The 18,658-nt window shown below is 44.2% G+C and overlaps 1 protein-coding gene across 3 annotated transcripts in view; it reads left to right on the top strand.

The window, feature by feature from the left end:
* The first annotated feature begins 7,033 nt into the window (after positions 1 to 7,033).
* Positions 7,034 to 18,658, top strand: part of LAMP2 (lysosomal associated membrane protein 2) — a 37,965-nt gene continuing 26,340 nt past the window's right edge. For 2 of the 3 annotated variants that reach the window (XM_006048799.3, XM_006048801.3), the window contains exons 1-3: positions 7,034 to 7,223; positions 17,208 to 17,326; positions 17,997 to 18,219. In XM_006048799.3, the coding sequence (XP_006048861.2) occupies positions 7,160 to 7,223; positions 17,208 to 17,326; positions 17,997 to 18,219 (406 nt within the window). In that variant the 5' untranslated portion in view covers positions 7,034 to 7,159. The remainder of the gene's footprint in view (positions 7,224 to 17,207; positions 17,327 to 17,996; positions 18,220 to 18,658) is intronic. The other variant, XM_006048800.3, reaches the window with a different exon arrangement.

Raw genomic sequence — 18,658 nt, 5'->3', positions numbered from 1 at the left:
CCTGGGCAAAATGAAGGGGTTGAAGCAGACAAGAGCTCTTATGATTTTAAATGACTGTCGTTCCCCATCAGGAGCCTGCAGTTAGTGGCTGGCATCTTATGCCAAAGAGCTGGCAGCAGCCTTCTCGGTTACACTTGAAGCCCCGGGTGACTGTCACCATCAACAGTGTCATAAAGGAGGGGGGTGGTAAGAATCTCTGGTTCTGAACCCTCTCCTCCAAACCCTGACTGCAAAGGAAGGGAGTGAGATGACATGATTGCTTGAGCAGCACACCATCTCACAGTTCCATGGGTCCTGATGTTCTGGGTTCCCTCTCCTTCATAATCTACTGAGTGCAAAGAGAATCTGGAGATTCCAGTGAAGAGCTAAGCGAGGAATGTATGAGTGTGTGTGTGAGAAAGAGAGACAGACTCAGATAAAAAAGAGAGTGCGACATAGAGACATATAGACAAAGAGAAAATGAGAAAGTGGTAGAAGGGGAAGTAAGAAGTGAGTTCACAGTCAGCTGGCTGGCCTAGTGGAAAGAAGGCATGTATGTGGCCACTTTCCCTGATGTGATGCAGATGGAAGAAACTTGGGAAATACCCTGCTGGGGAGACCATTCTGCCAGCTCACCACCTAGGTCCTGTGATCTCCAAAAGCCAGAGCCTATTCTTAGATCTGCCATTCATTTGTGAATTCAACAAGCATTTACTGAGCACTTACTACGAACATAAGATTGGTAGAAAAAATGGCCATGTCCTCTGCCCTAAAGAAGCCTGAAGGCTCCTGTGGAGTCTAGGCCACTGAACAGTCAATTAGAGCGTGCTGGATGTCATGATGAGGGAAGTCCAGGGTTTTAGGGAAGCAGTCAGTGAAACCCCCTCAATTCAGCCTTGACTGGTTAATGATTTCTAGGGAGAGGCTCATGTCACCTGAAAGAGAAGCAGAAGCCAGACTAGTGTTGCAGGAGGTAGGAGGAGAAGGAATGTTCTAGGCAGAAGTCAGATCACAGGTTATTTTAATTTTCTTCTTTGTATTTAGCGGTATGTCAGAAATGTTCTTCATTGGCTATGTGTTCATTTATGTAGAAAGAATTTTAGGGACTTCCCTGGTGGTTCAGTGGCAAAGACTCCAGTATCCCCAGGAAGGGGGCCTGGGTTCCATCCGTGGTCAGAGATCTAGATCCCACATGCCACAACTAAAGATCCTACATGCAGCAACTAAGACCTGGTGCAGCCAAATTAATAAATATTAAAAAAAATTTAAATATGAAGGAAAGCAATGGCCCTCCCTCAAGCAGTGAGCGCCAGTGCCAACTTCTGTAGGTCTGTGACACACTGGCAGAGAAGGGAATGCGACAGTCGCTACCACTAATAACAGTGACAGCGGTGTCTGTTGAGTGCACTACACGTCCGCGCTTTCCCTGTACCTCACGCAATCCTTACCATAAACCTACGTGATAAATATTACTGTCATTACCTCCATTTTAGGGATGTGGGAACTGAGGCCCAGAGGTCACACAATTTAGTAAGTAGCAGAGGAAGGACTCAAATCGAGGCAGTCCAATGCTAGAGCCAGCACTCAATCCCAGCCGCTACACTATCCCAGCCCTCTTTAAATAATGAAGGTGACGTACACAAGAGACTGATTAGTATTTAAAGTTGGCCCTCTTCTAAGAAGCAACTTCCTGCCACCAGCTGAGTATGTTCCTTCTCCTCCAAGTCAGAAGGGGGTGTGTGAAGGGGAAGACCAGATGCACACAGAGCATGGACTGACCTTCCCAAGTTTGCATGATAATCTGATGGCTGAAAAGGGTGCCAAAAATCCACTTCAGCATCACAACGGTGGACCCCATTCCGCTCTGGCCACACTAGCAATGCTTATCTCATGACAAGTTTCCACTTTTGAAAACAGCATAAAACTTAGGCTTATGAAAACACATAACCCTAAATGATTTATTCAAATTCCCTTATTATTAGTGGTGGGCTTCCCTGGTAGCTCAGACGGTAAAGAATCTGCTTGCGGTGCAGGAGACCCAGGTTCAATCCCTGGGTTGGGAAGACCCCCTGGAGAAGGGAACAGCTACCACTCCAGTTTTGTGGCCTGGAAAATTCCATGGACTGTATAGTCCATGGGGTCGCAAAGAATCGGACCGGATTGAGAGACTTTCACTTTCTTGTGATGCAATTTCTATGCTAACCACAGGGTGGTGCTGCAGACAGATCTTGGGATTTGTTTGGGGGAACGGGTTTAACAGTATTTGGGTTTTTATAAATCGAGGTACAGCTACACAATGAAAGCTAATTAGAAGAATGAGGTCAAGATATATGACTTTTAAGGACCATCTTCAAAATATGCCACTAAGTGAGAAAGGCAAGTCACTAAACAATATGAAGAGTATGCTTGTAATTATGAAAAATTTTAAATGTAAATATATATGCAGGTACGTGCATCATTTTTTCCTGAGAGTTTAAAAAAATGGATTCTTACCAGTTATTACTTTGAGGAGTGGGGCTAGAGTCCAGGGGAAGGCAAAAGTGCACTTCTTTTCAGTTTTATAAGTTAAAAAATTATTTGATTTTTAAAAATGATTTGCACTCACTAATTTAAAAACCATCATTACAAAAACAATCTGATTACTATAAAAATTGAAATACTGCAAAAGTTAACAGAAGTCCCTTCTCTTCCACCTTTAACCCCATTCCCCAGAGGACAGGTGACCTCTGTTTGGTTTCTGGATCAGCAGCATCAGAACTACATGAGAAGTTGCCAGAAATGCAGATTCTCAGGCCCCACCCCAGACTTGCTCGAACTCCACAGTGGGGCCCAGTAATCTGTGTTTTCAAAAGACTTTTTGGTGATTGTGATATACTCTCCAAGTTGAGAGCCATTGCAGGAGAAGGCAATGGCACCCCACTCCAGTACTCTTGCCTGAAAAACCCCATGGACGGAGGAGCCTGGTGGGCTACAGTCCATGGGGTCGCTAAGAGTTGGATACAACTGAGCGGCTTCAATTTCACTTTTCTCTTTCATGCATTGGAGAAGGAAATGGCAACCCACTCCAGTGTTCTTGCCTGGAGAATCCCAGGGACGGGGGAGCCTGGTGGGCTGCCGTCTATGGGGTCGCACAGAGTCAGACACGACTAAAGCGACTTAGCAGCAGCAGCAGCAGGTTAGACCAGCTCTTTGGCGGGCAGGTGGAGAAGAATGCTGCTGCAGAAACGAATAACTACAATGGCCTGCTTCCACTCGCCCAGTGCACTTTAGGTTGAGGTTGGCAGCCCTTTGAGTCCTCTGTGACCTCTCTGTTGGGGCTGAGTGACGACCATATTGTCACAGTTTGGAGGGGAAAGGAAAAGAGGAGTGGAGTAGAAACTTAAAAAAAAAAAAGGGTAAGGAAAGGGGAAAAAATGGCAGAGAAAGAATGCAAATAAAATAATTACATGATTTGGAGACAAAAATATGTTGCCCGCCATTTCACTAAACAAAGAATGTCCCCCCCACCACCCCATCAAGCCTTCAGCCACTGCAGGGCACCTGCCCAAAGGGATTCAGAATGGAGAAAAACAGGATACTGCTCCGAAATCCTTAAGATGCATATCTAAGGAATAATTTCAATGAGCCTAGATTCTTGCATCTTCCCATGCAGAGAAAAGCAGTCAAATCATTAACTTGAGATGTTTTCTGTGATTAGCCGTAATTTTTTTTGATGTTCAATTACTTGTTTCTTTTCCAGCAAAAACCCCTGGCTCCTGCCTTACCTCTTTGGAACAGTTCCTCGGCGCTATTTGAGAGGCTGTCTCATGGGCTATAGACCAGTCAGTTTCTCGAATAAAACCTAACTTTTAGACGGTGTTTTTCTTCAGTCAACAGATGGCAGGAAGATGAGATTAGAGCCTCAGGGCTGCTCATTCATTCATTTAATAAGCATTTATCATTTTTCTATTCTAAATCTATATATTGATGTTCATTTCCTCCCTCGGACCTACACATTGCATTGTCATCATTTACTAGATCTTAGAGGGTCATTATCTCTTCCACCCTTCGGTGTGTTCACTTTTCGGGGAAGTGTTTACCAGCGATTCCTTGTTCTCAAAGCTGCTCAAAGAGTCAGAATCTACCTGGGGTGGTGTGGGGCTGAGGGTAGGGGTGGGGGAGGGGGACTGAGGAGTTTTGCGCAGGCAGGTGGGCACGGGGTCCCCTAAGAGAGGAAGTGCATGTGAAAGCGCTCCCTTTCCTGGCAACAACAATCAAGTCCACAGCTGGGAAGCTCAGATGCCAGGGGAATCTCATAAAGTTCTTCAAACCACCGACCCTAGTCCCACTTAGGAATCTGCCTCTCCTGCAGAAGAGTCAGGGGCAAGTTCCTTCAACTGGCTAGGTGATGGGAGACAGTGCAGAAAAAAGCGAGTAGTTCTCGCGGTATCTCCGAGCGCGGAGACATTAAACAACTGCGTTTGAGTTGTTACATTAAATTAAGTTGTTAAATTAAACAAAGGTTTGAGAATTTTGAGCCTGTGTCTTCTGACAAAATAACCCAACCTTTACTCATCAATCCCCCACCCGCCATCCTCCAACAACAACAACACACAAACACTGTTCTGTCTCCTGAAGAAGGCTGTCCCGGTCAAGAAACCAGCGTTTGTTTTGCGGGAATGGTGGTGATGGGGGCGGGGTGGGGGGGGGTGAGTGGCGGATTTAGCTTGTAAGGCCGCTGATATCTCTCTCTGTTCCATTTTTTCATTTGATTGACATCTGCAAGAAGTTCAGTACAATTGGTTAAACGGAATTCTTGACTCAAAGGGACACTTGGTTTTCTTATATCTTATACAAATGAGCATTTACTTTCATAGAATCCTAGACTTGTAAAGCTGGGATTACCTGACAGTTCATCTCTGGCCGATTAATACTGTCTTGGGGAGTTCTAAGAAAACTACAGTGCCCAGGCCCCAGGCCTTATCTACTGAATCAGAGAATCTCAAGGGGTGGGACCGAGGGGCATCTCTAGTTTTTAAGCCCTACCAGTGATCCCAAAGTGCAGCCGGTGCTGAGAAACAGCTCTAGTCACACATTTCTATTTTATGGATGTAGAAGCTCAAAGAGATGAAGTGAAGGTCATGGTGTCAGTCAGAGGTATCTCACGCCCAGGTCTTCTGAATGTCTGCCCAGTGTTCTTTCCACTATGCTGTTTTATCTCTTCTTAGCATTTCACTGAACATGAAATTTAGGCAGTTTATAGTTGAGGAAGAAGGGACAGAGTCCCTTCATTAAGGATTGAGCTGGGTGGGGTGGGAGGCAGTATGCTTCCCTGGAGGTCCAGGGGTTAAGATTCCATGCTTCCACTGCTGGGCTCATGGGTTCGATACCTGGTCGGGGAACTAAGATTCTGCATGCCTGCATGCCATGCGGCACAGCCAAAATAAATAAATAAAAATAATGGGGGGGGGCCGCACTTCTGAGCGCTCAACTCAGCTGCAGGTTATCCAGGACAGAGCTGCCTCCCAGCCTTATAAATGGGGCAGTCAGTTTCACTCATGACAGAACACATTCAGTGTTCTCACTTTCAGGAATTAATCACATTCAAGCGAAGGACAGTGGGGGAGTAGATCTTAATATTGGAGCAGGGGTGGGTGTTAGGGTGAGAAGTCATAGGTCCTACTTGCTAAGCTGCTAAGTCGCTTCAGTCGTGTCTGACTCTGTGCGACCCCATAGACGGTAGCCCACCAGGCTCCCCTGTCCCTGGGATTCTCCAGGCAAGAACACTGGAGTGGGTTGCCTTTTCCTCCTCCAATGCATAAAAGTGAAAAGTGAAAGTGAAGTTGCTCAGTCGTGTCCGACTCTCAGCAATCCCATGGACTGCAGCCTACCAGGCTCCTCATTCCATGGGATTTTCCAGGCAAGAGTACTGGAGTGGGGTGCCATTGACTTCTCCGGTCCTACTTAAGAAATAGTAAAAACTACCAACTTCCTCAGAAAAATACACATATGTAAATCTTGCCTGTAATTTTAAAAAATTCACAGACACCTATCCCCGACCCCTAGTTCATCCATTGGAACCAGATTAAGATCTCCTGGGACTAGATGATTTTGAAGCTCTATTTTCTGATACTTGAAATGTAGTCTGGGAACCATAGGAATCAGAATCACTTGGAGTTCTTGTTAAAACAAAAGAACTGATTCCTAGGAGTGCCACAGACCTACTGTTTCAGAATCTCTGGGGAATGACGTGAGGATTCTGCATGTTATTAAAAATCCCCAGATGACACTTTTGGAAACTAACATTTGAGAATCAACGCTTTGTCCCAATTTGAGATCTTTATAGTTTTTGAATGCTTTCATTTGTTGAAGAGTTTAGGTTTCATCTGTTCAGTTGTCAACTATACCAAATAATGTGTTTAGAGTGAATTCTAATTAAAGAATATTTACATGTGTATAGATAGAGGAAAAACAGCTTGTTGGATGGACAGGTAGATAATGGTGTCTCTTTCTGTGTGCTCGGAATATGGATGATCCTTTCTTCCCTTGTCCTATTTCTCTCTTCCTCATTGTCTTTCTTTCTATATTTAAATAAGACTCTTCCTCTTTCTGAGTTCAGTTTCCCCATCTGAAAAACAGGGTGTTGTAACTAGGTGAACTTCAAGGCCTGCTCTGGCGTTCACTGACTCCATATCACCCTCTAGCTCCCTTGTCCTTTTAATGACATGAGCTGCATGGGCAACAGTGTTTGGAGAATAATCATGTTTTATTTCTGTAGGTATGACGTTGCAATACCTAGCAACCATTTTAACTCCAGCAAAAGTATTCTCAAGGGGTCAGAACTGAAATAATCTATACTATCTACACCCCCCAAAAAAGTTCGTCTCTCTTTAAAAACCTCAGAAAGGGCCGTCCGCGCGCATCTCTTAGGAGCATAAAAATGACTGTGAACCAAAAAGCCAGGGCGTGGTCACCCCGCCCACTGGGCCCAAGCATCACCACCCCTAGGGCCGCTTTCAAGCGCGCTGATTGGCTGAGGGCAAGAAAGAGCCCCGCCCCTGGTCTTATGACCCGCGCTGAAAGCGCCGAGTCCTGGCTTTTGCAGCGTTGTGGTCGGTGGTCATCCGCGCTCCTATCAGGTTTCCGCGAGCCTTTTCCCTGCTGTCGCTGCTCTTGTCGCCGCCGCCTGCTCTCCGGGATCATGGTGTGCTTCCGCCTCGCCCCGGTTCCGGGCTCTGGGTTCCTTCTCCTCTGCCTCGTCCTGGGTGAGTTGTTGGGCCCTTCGGCTTAGTCCCTGATCCTGGGCCCGGGGCTCCTAGTTCAGAGGCAGTAACCTGAAAGACTGGTCCGGAGGGGAGGGGGTTGAGAGGCTGAACGACAGACACTGGGCGTTGGCGCTGGCCCGAGGTGATGAGCAGTGACCTAGCGAAGGCCCGACCGAGGGATGGCGAGGGACAAGGGCCCATGAGAATAAAAAAGCAAGGGGTGGGGGTGGACGCCGAGGGAGTAGGTAGGGAAGAGCACCAGAGGTGGAAAGAGTAACTTGGGGGAGATGCTAAGGAGAGGTGAGCGTGGGAGGGCGGTACGTGCGGATTCTGGGGTGGCACGGACAATTAGAGTCCTGGTCCTAGGATCAAGGAAGAGTTTTGAAGATGGTGGGAACCTGTGGGGCGGGAGAGAAAACTGAGGAGGGAAGGGGACTGCCTGCGTGGAGAAGCTTGGGTTAAGGGGGGGGGGACAGATAGGGGGAGATTCTGAGGGGCAGTGAGAGGCTTGGTGGGGTAGAAGTTTAACGCTGTGGAGGAAGGGTGATTCAAGAGATGATAAATTGGGGTTTGGTACTTGGAGTGTTGATGGGGAAGGGGGAGCTAAGGTGGCTGGGGCAATTTCCAGACGAGAAAATTTGTACCCAACCTCTGGAGACTAAAAGGGATGAATACAAACTTCGGTGGGGAGTGAATATCTGACTTGGAGGTGCTGAGGACATAGTTGTTTATTTTTTTTTAAACCAGTTTTGTTACTTCCTTCCAGTTAGACTGATTAAAAAAAGGTACCCATATATTGAGGTTTTGGGGGTGGTGTATCTGAGTCTTTTATACTGCCACTTTGCGTTCAGAAGCTCCTTTTCTTCTCTCTCACACAACTGGCCTGTTACCGCCTGGTTTTCGGAGGAGAAGGAGGGCAGGTCATTTTCTAAGGATCGGGTTTTTGCTAGGTCCTAAGAATGACTGGCTGGCTGCTGGCGCTCTGAGCGCCCCGCGCCCCACCTCCACCCCCCACCCCCACCCCCACCCTTCCACCCGCACGCTTTAGGTACCCGAGGCGTTTAAATACCTGAGAGGTGAACTTTGACCAGAATGTTTCTTCCTGTCCTGATAAATTCTGAGCTTGTTATTACCTGACCCTTGCCATTTGTGACCTAATAAAAGACCAGAAGGCGCAGACTCAGATGGGAATAGAGAAGAAATAGATACATTAGGGGCCCGGGAGGGGCAGTGAGAGGCACACATTTTGTAATTCACATTTCAGTAGAAGAATAAAGTCAACACGTGGAATGGTGGATTCTCACCCAGGGGGCATTTAGCAATGTCTGGAGACATTTTGGGTTGTCATCACTGGGGATTGCTTTTGGCATCTAGTGGGAAGAGGCCAGTGGTGCGTCTAAACATCCCACAAGGCACAGGACAGCACTCCCCCACCCGCGCCCCCATAAAGAATTACCCATCTCAGAATGTCAGTAGTGCCAAGAGATGAGGAATCTGGCTCCAGAGCCGTGGAGTTGGAAGGGGTCTGGATCATCTAGTGATTCTTAAGGATCTTTGAGGGTGGAGTGGGGGGAAGTTCCTGTCAGATGAAAACTATCTCCAGACTGAAATTAAGATATTTGTCCTTTTCACACTTATCCTCTTCTCAGTACGGTGGAGTTTTCCAGAAGCTATAGAATGTGTGATGACATCACCACTCTCATGGGTCTGATGTGTTTTAGTCCCTTTTTTAGTTTTAATTTCTAGTACAGCAAGTAGCAATGGATATAAGTCACATAAACAAAGCCCTTTGAGGTCCTCAGTGGATAAGAGAGTAAAGGGGCCCTGATGCCAGAAGGGAATCTAGCTGTGCATTTAGTGCAGGAAAGCCTCTAGCCCTTTTGAAAGGGGCCACGGAGCTTTGCTCAAATGTAATGTGCCGCCTTAACTCCCCTGTGAAGCACTTGGGGAGGCCAAATGACCCTGTGAGAGGATTGTTTACAGTGAGAAGCACCTTATCAGTGACTAGAACACATCTGACCAAGGCATCTGGTAATCAGTAGTTCTCTGCCAATTGGATCAGCACAAACAACACTTTTATTGTGCAGAGAAAGGGGGAAAAAATTCATTGTCTTGTTGGCTTGCTTGTCATTTTTTTTCCTTTTAATGAAAGCTTTTTTGTGTGTTCTTTTTACAAAACCAGTGCTTGCTCATTGCAGAAAATAAACAGGCGAAAAGAAGCACATTAAAAAAACCATCAGCTCATCTGCTAGTTTGCCATTTATTGTTTGGGACTAACATCCTCTTGGAGGATTTTCAAACTCCTGTGTGTGTTTAAGAATTTAGCAATTCTTCAGTTGCTTGGTGGGTTTCGCACCTTACCTTTATGTATCAAAATGGATACCAATAATAGTTTTTTGGAAAGTCAGTGAAGTATCTGCTGTGAAATTCAGGCTGTTCCTGAGCACTGCAGAGGGTCCCAGGGAGGAGGATTTGTTCCTGGATTTATGACCTCATGAACTGGTAGTGCACTGGTTTCACTTGGTAACTGTACAACTCTCTCCCAGCTCTACCAGGTAGCTCTTTAAAAATAGATGCTTTAGAGTAAGTATAGAAAAGAATTCTTAGAGCCTGTGTGTTGGCCTTTTTCACAAAGATTAAATTATGCTAGTATTTATTGGAATGAATTAAACCTGCCTACTCTTGCCTGGAAAATCCCATGGATGGAGGAGCCTGGTAGGCTGCAGTCCATGGGGTTGCTAAGAGTCGGACACGACTGAGCGACTTCACTTTCACTTCTCACTTTCATGCATTGGAGAAGGAAATGGCAACCCACTCCAGTGTTCTTGCCTGGAGAATCCCAGGGACGGGGGAGCCTGGTGGGCTGCTGTCTATGGGGTCGCACAGAGTCGGACACAACTGAAACGACTCAGCAGCAGCAGCAGAGAGCGTCTGAAGAAAAGCTACCTAGAGGCGTTAGAGAGTAGTGGATGAAAAACTTTTCCTAGCATCATTGCTTATGTTTCCCCTGTGACATTATAGATTTCAGAGTTCTGTGGTTACTGATTCCCATAACTAGTCTGACTTCTGGTTTTTATAGGGTGGAGGCTATTCTGAGTGGGGAAAAACCTGGTAGAAATTTCCCAAGTGTGTACTTCACTGGTAGAGGAGTCACTCCTCACAGTTGTTGATGGAAGCCACTAGGCGAAAGGTTCCTGCTCTCAGGGAGCTTACCTCTTAGTGGGGGAAGACAGCCCCTCAGGTCAAGAATAGAATTGCAGAGTGCCATAAGCAGGTGAAGGCAATGAGGCAGGATATGAGGAAGAAGAAAGAGCCGGTAGGGAGGGAGTGGTGGGGTTGACCCTCTTTGACATTTGTGGTCAGAAGGCCTTCATTGTTGGGTGACATTTGAGCAGAGACTTGAAGGAGGCCAGCCCACGTGACTTACTTGGAGGAATAGGAGTCAGTCTTATCTTGCCCAAATGCCTAGGTTATTAGGCTAGCCTGTTTTCCACCCTTTTATTCCCCTTCCCCCCAGCCCCCGCCCCCCAACTAGGCAAATCTCTGTGGATTTATTTAGTCTCTGTGTGGAGACTGTCTGCTGTACCGTTAACTTCCCATTGCCTCCCTGGCACAGGGCCTGGGGGCACGGGGTTAACTCAGTAGGCTTTTGTTGAAGGTCTTCGTTAGTGAGCGCTGGGGAGACATCGGTGAACTAGATTAAGTTGGTTACCTTTTTCTTCTGTGAACCTTACATTGGGTTTTGCAAGATGGAGAACTTTAAGATCAGTGCTAAGCTGTACAGATGATTATAAACCAACTGATTCAAGTATAATCCCATATAATAATGCTGGTATCTTACCTGTTGTTCACTCGCTAAGTTGTGTCTGACTCTTTTTTCGACCCATGGATTGTAGCCTGCCAGGCTCCTCTGTCCAGGGGATTTCCAGATAAAAATGCTGGAGTGGGTTGCCATTTTTTCCTCCAGCTCCAGGGTATCTTTCCAACCCTGGGACTGAACACGCGTCTCCTGCGTTGGCAGGATTCTTTACCGCTAGGCCACCAGGGAAGCCCCATCTTACCTATATCCCTTCACATAAACCTAAGCGGTAGTGAAGGTTCACCTGGGGAACCAGAACATCCTAGATGAGGAGAATAAATAAGATTTTCACAAAGAACCAGTTTAGCTCTCTTGGAGGTGATTGAAAAGTGAGAAAGTAAGCAGTGAGATTTTTCTGTAGCCTTACCACTGATAACTTTGGTTTCACTGTTCTCCTGAAATTATTCTAGTTTTAATAAAGATACTCGAAAGGACAGGCTTATTATTCATCTATTGGTCATTGCTTATCACATCTGATAGGATTTATAGATATTCACATATTTCCCGTGAGTGCAGCATTCTTCCACTAGATCCTTGAGTGGAATTTGTGATGAAGGATTATTTCACAGCATTATAGCTGAATTCAGTGATCCTTGGTGCAAGAAGACTGCTCTTCCTCCTGTAGTGATGAAAGCATTTCGATCATAATTTCAGATTAAAGTGATCAGAGATCCCGTCAGCTCCAAAAGTGTACTTTATAAGTACTTGTTGGTATCCTGCTGTGCATTGAAAAAGAATTCTGGAGGTCTGCCCAACACCACTCAGCAATAAGCACTTTCCATTAGTTGAATGGAAATCTTTTATTTCCTTACCCACTCTCTGACCTTAAAACAATATTTCATAGCTTGAAATCTATTATTTTTTTTTTAAGAGATTTACCAGAAATCCAGAGTATCAGGAACTACCACGTGGTAATTGTACTTACATTAGGAATTGAGGAACAGTTGATTTGACTTGGTTGACTCAACAAACCTATGAGTTGAAAACAAAGTGTAAATAGATGCTGTATGCCTATGTCCTGATTTTTTTTCGTGTTTTTGTTTTTAAGATCCTTTGCTCAACCTCACTCTGAATTGATATCAGAGTTTGAGGACAAGAGTCCATCGCTTAATACAATGAAAGTAGACATACTGAACATTTGGGAAGGGATCCCTTTAGGTGCTGTGTTTCTTAGAAGGGAAAAAAAACTTTTAAATTGGAATCGCTTAACTTGCATGGCAAAGGTCTCTTCACTCTGAAGGGCTCTCGTGCTTTCGAAGAATGTGTTAGAGAAATACACTGTACAATTCTTAGCGAGGTTAACTTGCCCAGAATCTCACAGCCAGTGTTTAAATTGGACTGCCTGATTTGAATTCTAGCTCTTCAGCTCCAGTGATGGGTCTCTTTAATTGTCTCATTATACTATTGCCTCTTAGATAATTGTTTTTTATTGGTTTTGTTTACCACTATTATGATGTTCCCACCCCACCCCCATATTGTTTACAAATGTATATTTTTCAACCACACTTTGGATCAAAAAGACTTAGGAAAACCTGGCCACTTTTTGCTGGTGTCATGCTTAGAGACCAGAGTTCTGAGTCCTAAAAGAACCTATAAATGATTTCTTTGGAAACAAGAGGATATTTGCATTTGGGAAAGTTGATTTTGCCTCCCCCCACCCAGCCCCTTTGAAGAGTAAACTCAGGTCTATAATTACACACTCCAGGATATATTCAGCTGTGTTTTTTAGTGTCATAAAGCCTTTTAGACAAAAATGGCTGGCTAGTCTAAAATCAGACACTTCGATAGGATGCAAGTGGCTTGCTGAAGATTTTTTTTAACCAAAATGTAAATGTTTCATCTATAAACTTCTGGGAAAAGCAGTATTCCTAGCTGAAATCCATGTCAAAATGTATTGTGAAAAAAACCGACATGGGGGTTGAGGGGAGTATCCAGAAGACTGATGGGTTGGGTTCATGATTTGGAAGAGGTGAAGGCTTAGACTTCCTGTAATTAGATTAAGCTGTGTTCCAGGTCCTGATTGCATGGTATTTTCACCTGGATATAATCAATCAGTATTTATTGACAATCTAATATATTCAGCACTACTAGGGATGGTGGGAGATGGAAGTAATAGATATAGTCTCCCCTTCCCTGACACCTGTGATGGATGACATTCATAAAAAAGACACACTTCTAGGGGCTGTGCATAGATAAGATCATCTGCCTAAGGGAGAATATTAGAAATCAAATGAGTAGCAGAGACCTTATCAAAAGCGAATCTTGAATCTATTTGTGTATATCATTCATTTACGGTCTTTGGTACTTTTTTTATTAGCTAACAACTTATTTGCTGTATACTATAATTTACCCTGGCACCTCAGTTTCTTGTGAAGTTACAGTTGAAAACTGTTGTTTTGGAGCTTACAGTAATAGAGGAGACAGGATTTACAGGCATAAAATAACTGAATAATTCAGGGTAGTATAAAATATATGGAAGTGTGGCAATATGCACTATGACTGCTCCTTGAGGGCTGTTATAGTCAGGAAATCTTTAAGGAGAGAATGGTGGCTGAAAAATGGACAGCCTATGAGTCTGGGTTCTTAATTATAAACAACAGAAATTAAATCTCATCAATTTTTAAGCAGAAAAGGAATTTCTTAAAAAGATATTGGGACATGTGCATACCCTTAGACCCTGCAGTTTCATTCCTAAACATATACCCAGTAGACACACAACACACACCTGTGTTCACTGATGCGTCCATTTGTAATAGAACCAAACTGGAAACTCTCCCAATGTCCATAAGCAGTAGCATAAACATGCAGTGGAGTACTGACCTAATGCAGGAAGGCTGTACATACAGAATTAGAAATGACAAACCGCAATTACGCTCAACACCGTGGGTGAATCTCAAAAGACATAATGTTGTGTAAAAGAAGCCAGATACAACAGAGCATAGTGAATGATTCCATTTACATCAGGTTGAACAACAGACAAAAGTAAACTGTGCTGTTTGTTAGAAGTCAGGTTGTTGGCTGCCCTTGGAAGGGAATTGGTAACTGGAAGGGGAAGTGAGGGAACTTTCGGGGGAGCACTTGGAATATTCTGCATCCTGACACAAGTGGGTTCAGTTTGTGAAAATGCTTCAAGCTGCATACTTTATGCACTTGAAATCCCTTCTGGATGTATGCTGTATACACTTTTCTGTATGTATGTTACACATCACACATTAAAAAAAAAAACTCATGTTGTAAGAAAGGTACAGTGGATTACTCAGAATTTAAACCAAGTTTAGTGTCCCAACTCATGCCACTGAGCTGCACTGCCACCGCCAAGCATTAAGCAGCACCGTGCCCCGCTGGCTGGCCCCTGCGCATTTTCAGCTGTTACAGTGGGGGGAGGTGGGATTGGCCAGAAATTGTTTTTAAAAAAGGGCGGGGGTGTTGTAGATTTGGGGACAGCCAGAAATAGTGAAATCCCCTCCCAGGTAAACAAGTCTATTTCAGATGTTAGGAACGGTAAAAGCCTGGGACAGAGGTTGACTAGAGCGCGGCAAATGGGTCCAGTGGAACAAGTTCAGCCGGATTGAAGGGTGTGTTCTGGGAACATGGCCTTGAGAGAAGTTGAAGGAATAGGGTGGGACAAGATTAAAGATTACTTTGAAAGTCAGGCAGAGGAATTAAATTCTAGCATGGGTGTTCTGGAGCCCGTAAAAGGCTTTGAACAAGACACTATCCTGAGAGGAAGAGGTGTTTTAAGGACTATGAATCTGACAACACCTCTAGGGGCTGCTAGGAGGCATCTGTAGTAAGTTAGGGGTGTGCTGGTGGGTTTGGAGTAGAAACTAAAGGCAGAGATTGGATTTCAGAGGGAATCGGAAGGGGAAAAAATCAATAGGACTCAACAAAGAGAATAAAGGAGAAGCCAATTCCCAAAACCTTTTGAGCCTGAGTGTCTGGACAGGGTGCTGCCTTTCCTTTCAAGCCAGTGAGGCTGAGAAGGGGGAACGAGTTTGGTGATGGACAGGGAAGCCTGGTGTGCTGCAGTCCGTGGGATCGCAAAGAGTCGGACACAACTGAGCAACTGACATCAAAACTAACATCAAAACAGCCTACTTACCTACCCAGGGGCCCAGCACATTCTGTTCTCTGACTTCACAACCCAGCACCCTGGGAGAACTGTGCTTTCAGAGGGCTTCTTCCACCCCCAGCTGCCCAGGGGCCACTTTTACTCAGCGCCTGTGACCTCAAACTCGACAGTTCCAAAACATCCATCACCAACCCCTTGAGCTTGCTCTGACTCGATGGATGTACAAATGGACTGACGTCCATCGAATCGGTGATGCCATCCAACCATCTCATCCTATGTCATTTTGATGTTAATGTAGTGGCAAATACAGACAACTGCCTTTGCCTTCTGTTCCAGAGAGCCGAGTCCTCCACCCTTGATACTGATCCTTTGATACTGAGTGCTTTTTCACGTAGTTTTGTTTGCTACTCTAATTTCTTTGGAAAGAAAATGATTAACACATGGCAGGCTTTTTTGGTTGTTTCTTTTGAATGTTTTGTTTGTTTTTTTTTAAATGAGTTTTTTCAGAATCAACAAAGAATTTTTTAAAAAAATTTTTTATTTTTGGCTGTGCTGGGTCTTTTTTGCTTTGTGTGGGCTTCTCTAGTTGCAATGAGTGGGGGCCACTCTCTAGTTGTGGTGCTCGGGCTTCTCATTGTGGTGGCTTCTCTGGTTGCGGAGCACTGGTCCTAGGGCTTGCAGGCTTCTGTAATTGTGGCACACGGGCTTAGTGGTCCTGCAGCATGTGGGATCTTTCCAGACCAAGGATCAAACCCATGTCCCCTGCATTGGCAGGCAGATTCTTAGCCACTGCACCCCTAGGGAAGTCCTGAATACTTTGAATACAAGGAGAATATATTAAAATGGGGGACTTTAAACAGACCAAGAGAATGTTTATGGAAAGCAGGCTTCCAGCTGATCAGAATTCTGAGCTGCAGTTCTCAACACCACTGCAGGGTAGCCTTGGATCAGTGATGGTAGCTCCATTCCAGATTGTTCTGAGAAAAGAATGGCTGTAAAACCTACTTAGGCCTCACAGGTCTTTTGGAGCCTGTAGCCAGTACATTTAGGCATTGTCAGTGACCACGAGCTTAGGCATATCAGATTCAGGCTTGGCGAGGCAGCTTGGTCTCCAGAGCATGACGCGGGCTTTGTGTACAGCTTGAAAGCTGTTGCTGAGGCACGCCTTCTTGGTATTCCTCTCGGGACTCGATTCTCTATAGTCTAGAGCGTGTCCCCACTTGTAGGTGACGCTGGCATGCTTGGGTATCATTCAAGGCTGTACAGCTATCTCAACAGGAAACAGTGCACCCCTTGGTGAGGCAGTGAAGAAAATCCTTAGATGGTGGTCCATTATTTATGCTGCTGGTGTGTTTTCTGGCATATCGTGTTTTGAGTCCTTGGGCTCTTCAATGTAATAGGTGATGTCCCCCATTTAACCTAGTGTAGAAGATCAGAGTCAAGGTAGCTGAAAATCCCCAAAGCTTTTCTGTCCCTGAAAGGTTTCTCTGCTAAAAAAAAAAAAAGGGGTAGCAGGTTGAGAATGGAGGAAGGGACTTTGAGTCCACGTCAAAAGATGAATTAGGCTTTCTAATCGATTGGGTTTTAAAATGAAACTGAAATGATAAACGTTGTGTTTATAAAAATTAACTTTTTGCTTGTGGATCTAACAACCTTTGCAATACTCTTCCTTTGATCACGTGATACACATGCTTAGACCTGGCCCACATTTTTACATCAGAATAAAAGGGTTTGCCAAGACTTCTCAGTGTCATAGGTCATGTAGTTTGGCAGGATTTAAAGCACCAAGATCGCAGAAATCAGAGCTATCATTATTTTTATAGAGAAGGTTCCACCAGCTGGTTTGAGAAAACACTCCTTCCACATTTCCCCATCACCTCATTTACCTAAAAAAAACAAACAAAAGTCTTAATAAGTAATAATTGTCTAAAACTAGCAAGGCACAGAGTGTGGAAATGATTATTAGGTTGAACTTTAGGGATGGATAGAGCTTACTTTTATTTTATATATGTTTTTGTAGTCCAATTTAAAAATCTTATTGTTTTTAATCTAGGCGCTGTCTCGTCTTATGCATTGGAACTTAATTTGACAGATTCATCAAACGGCACTTGCCTTTATGCAAAATGGCAGATGAATTTCACAATACGCTATGAGACCACAGACAAGCATAATGTAAGTGTTTTTATTTTTCTTTGGGTTTTATAGTAGGAGTTTAGTTATATTCTCTTTTTTTAATCCTTTGCATTCATTTATACAAATTTAATTTCATGTTAACTGACACCATGTACATTTTGTGGAGCTATTTTATTTAGCATGTGCACTTGAAGGTATTCTATTTAGTTTTGGAGTGAATTTTTTTATTTATTTAGGAATGAATATTTTAATTCATCAGTTCTTTGGAGGTTTTTTGGAATTAGTTAAGAGAAGATGATCTGAAGACTATGGTGTTTCAGGTTTATTTCTATAATTTTTAACATGTACTAACATCGAAGCTTTTTTAAATAGCTTGCTATTAAAGTCACCTTTGGGTGGAGGTGGGTTTATCCTCTCAATCCTTTTTGCCTTATTTCTTTTCGTTGAGATCCTGCCTGCTTACAGCCTGATACATATTTTTTTAAAGTCAATAGCTGAACTTAAGACTGGTTTTCCTTTTGTTTTTAGACATTCGTGAATTTGTCCAGAGGGACTGGTGTGTAGTTAAAGAATCGGAAACCCGTCAGCATAGATGGGCCAGGCTGGCTAGTGGGGTGTGATGTCAACTTCATACTGGCACTCACAGTGGAAATGCTTGTTCTCATTGCTGCCTGTTTGGGACTAAGCCCCACGTGTCTTTTTCTTTTAGAAAACTGTACCCATTTCAGACCTTGGTGCTGCAACCTACAATGGAAGCTTTTGTGGGGACGACCAGAATGGTCCTAAAATAGCGGTGCAGTTTGGGTCCGGTTTTTCCTGGATTGTGAATTTTACAAAAGAGGCATCATCTCCATCTACTTATTTAGTCGACACCATCTCATTTTCCTACAACACTAATGATAACAAAACATTTCCTGATGCGAAGGAAAAAGGTAACCTTAAGAATTGGATTGTGTTTGTGTTCTCTTGCTCTTCATTAATAATGAACAATGTAAATAATTTAAAAGCCGTGCTTATGCATGTCTGTCTCCCTAATTGGAATGGAAATGCCATGTCTTTGGGTTTTCTTGCACAGCATAGTATTTGATACAGTGAGGATGTTTGATGTCATTGCCTGATGCTTTACTGTGTACCATGTAGTACTCTAAGTATGTTGCCAGCAGCATCTCACTTTTAAGCCTTAACAGCAACCCTGGGAAGTAGATTTTATCTCAGCTTTACAGGCCTGATGAGATTCGATATCTTTCCCAAAGGTCACACAGGCTAGTAAGTGGTAAACTGGTGTTTGAACCAAAGTCTGTTGAACTTATGTGTCCCTGGCACATGACTACTGTTATTTACTTCATTCAATAGTGGGCAGTCAGTAAGTGT

This window comes from Bubalus bubalis, chromosome X (genome assembly GCF_019923935.1).
Source record: "Bubalus bubalis isolate 160015118507 breed Murrah chromosome X, NDDB_SH_1, whole genome shotgun sequence".
Taxonomy (NCBI): domain Eukaryota; kingdom Metazoa; phylum Chordata; class Mammalia; order Artiodactyla; family Bovidae; genus Bubalus; species Bubalus bubalis.
Note: the sequence above shows the minus strand (reverse complement) of the source record. Positions and strands in the feature narration are given on the sequence as shown.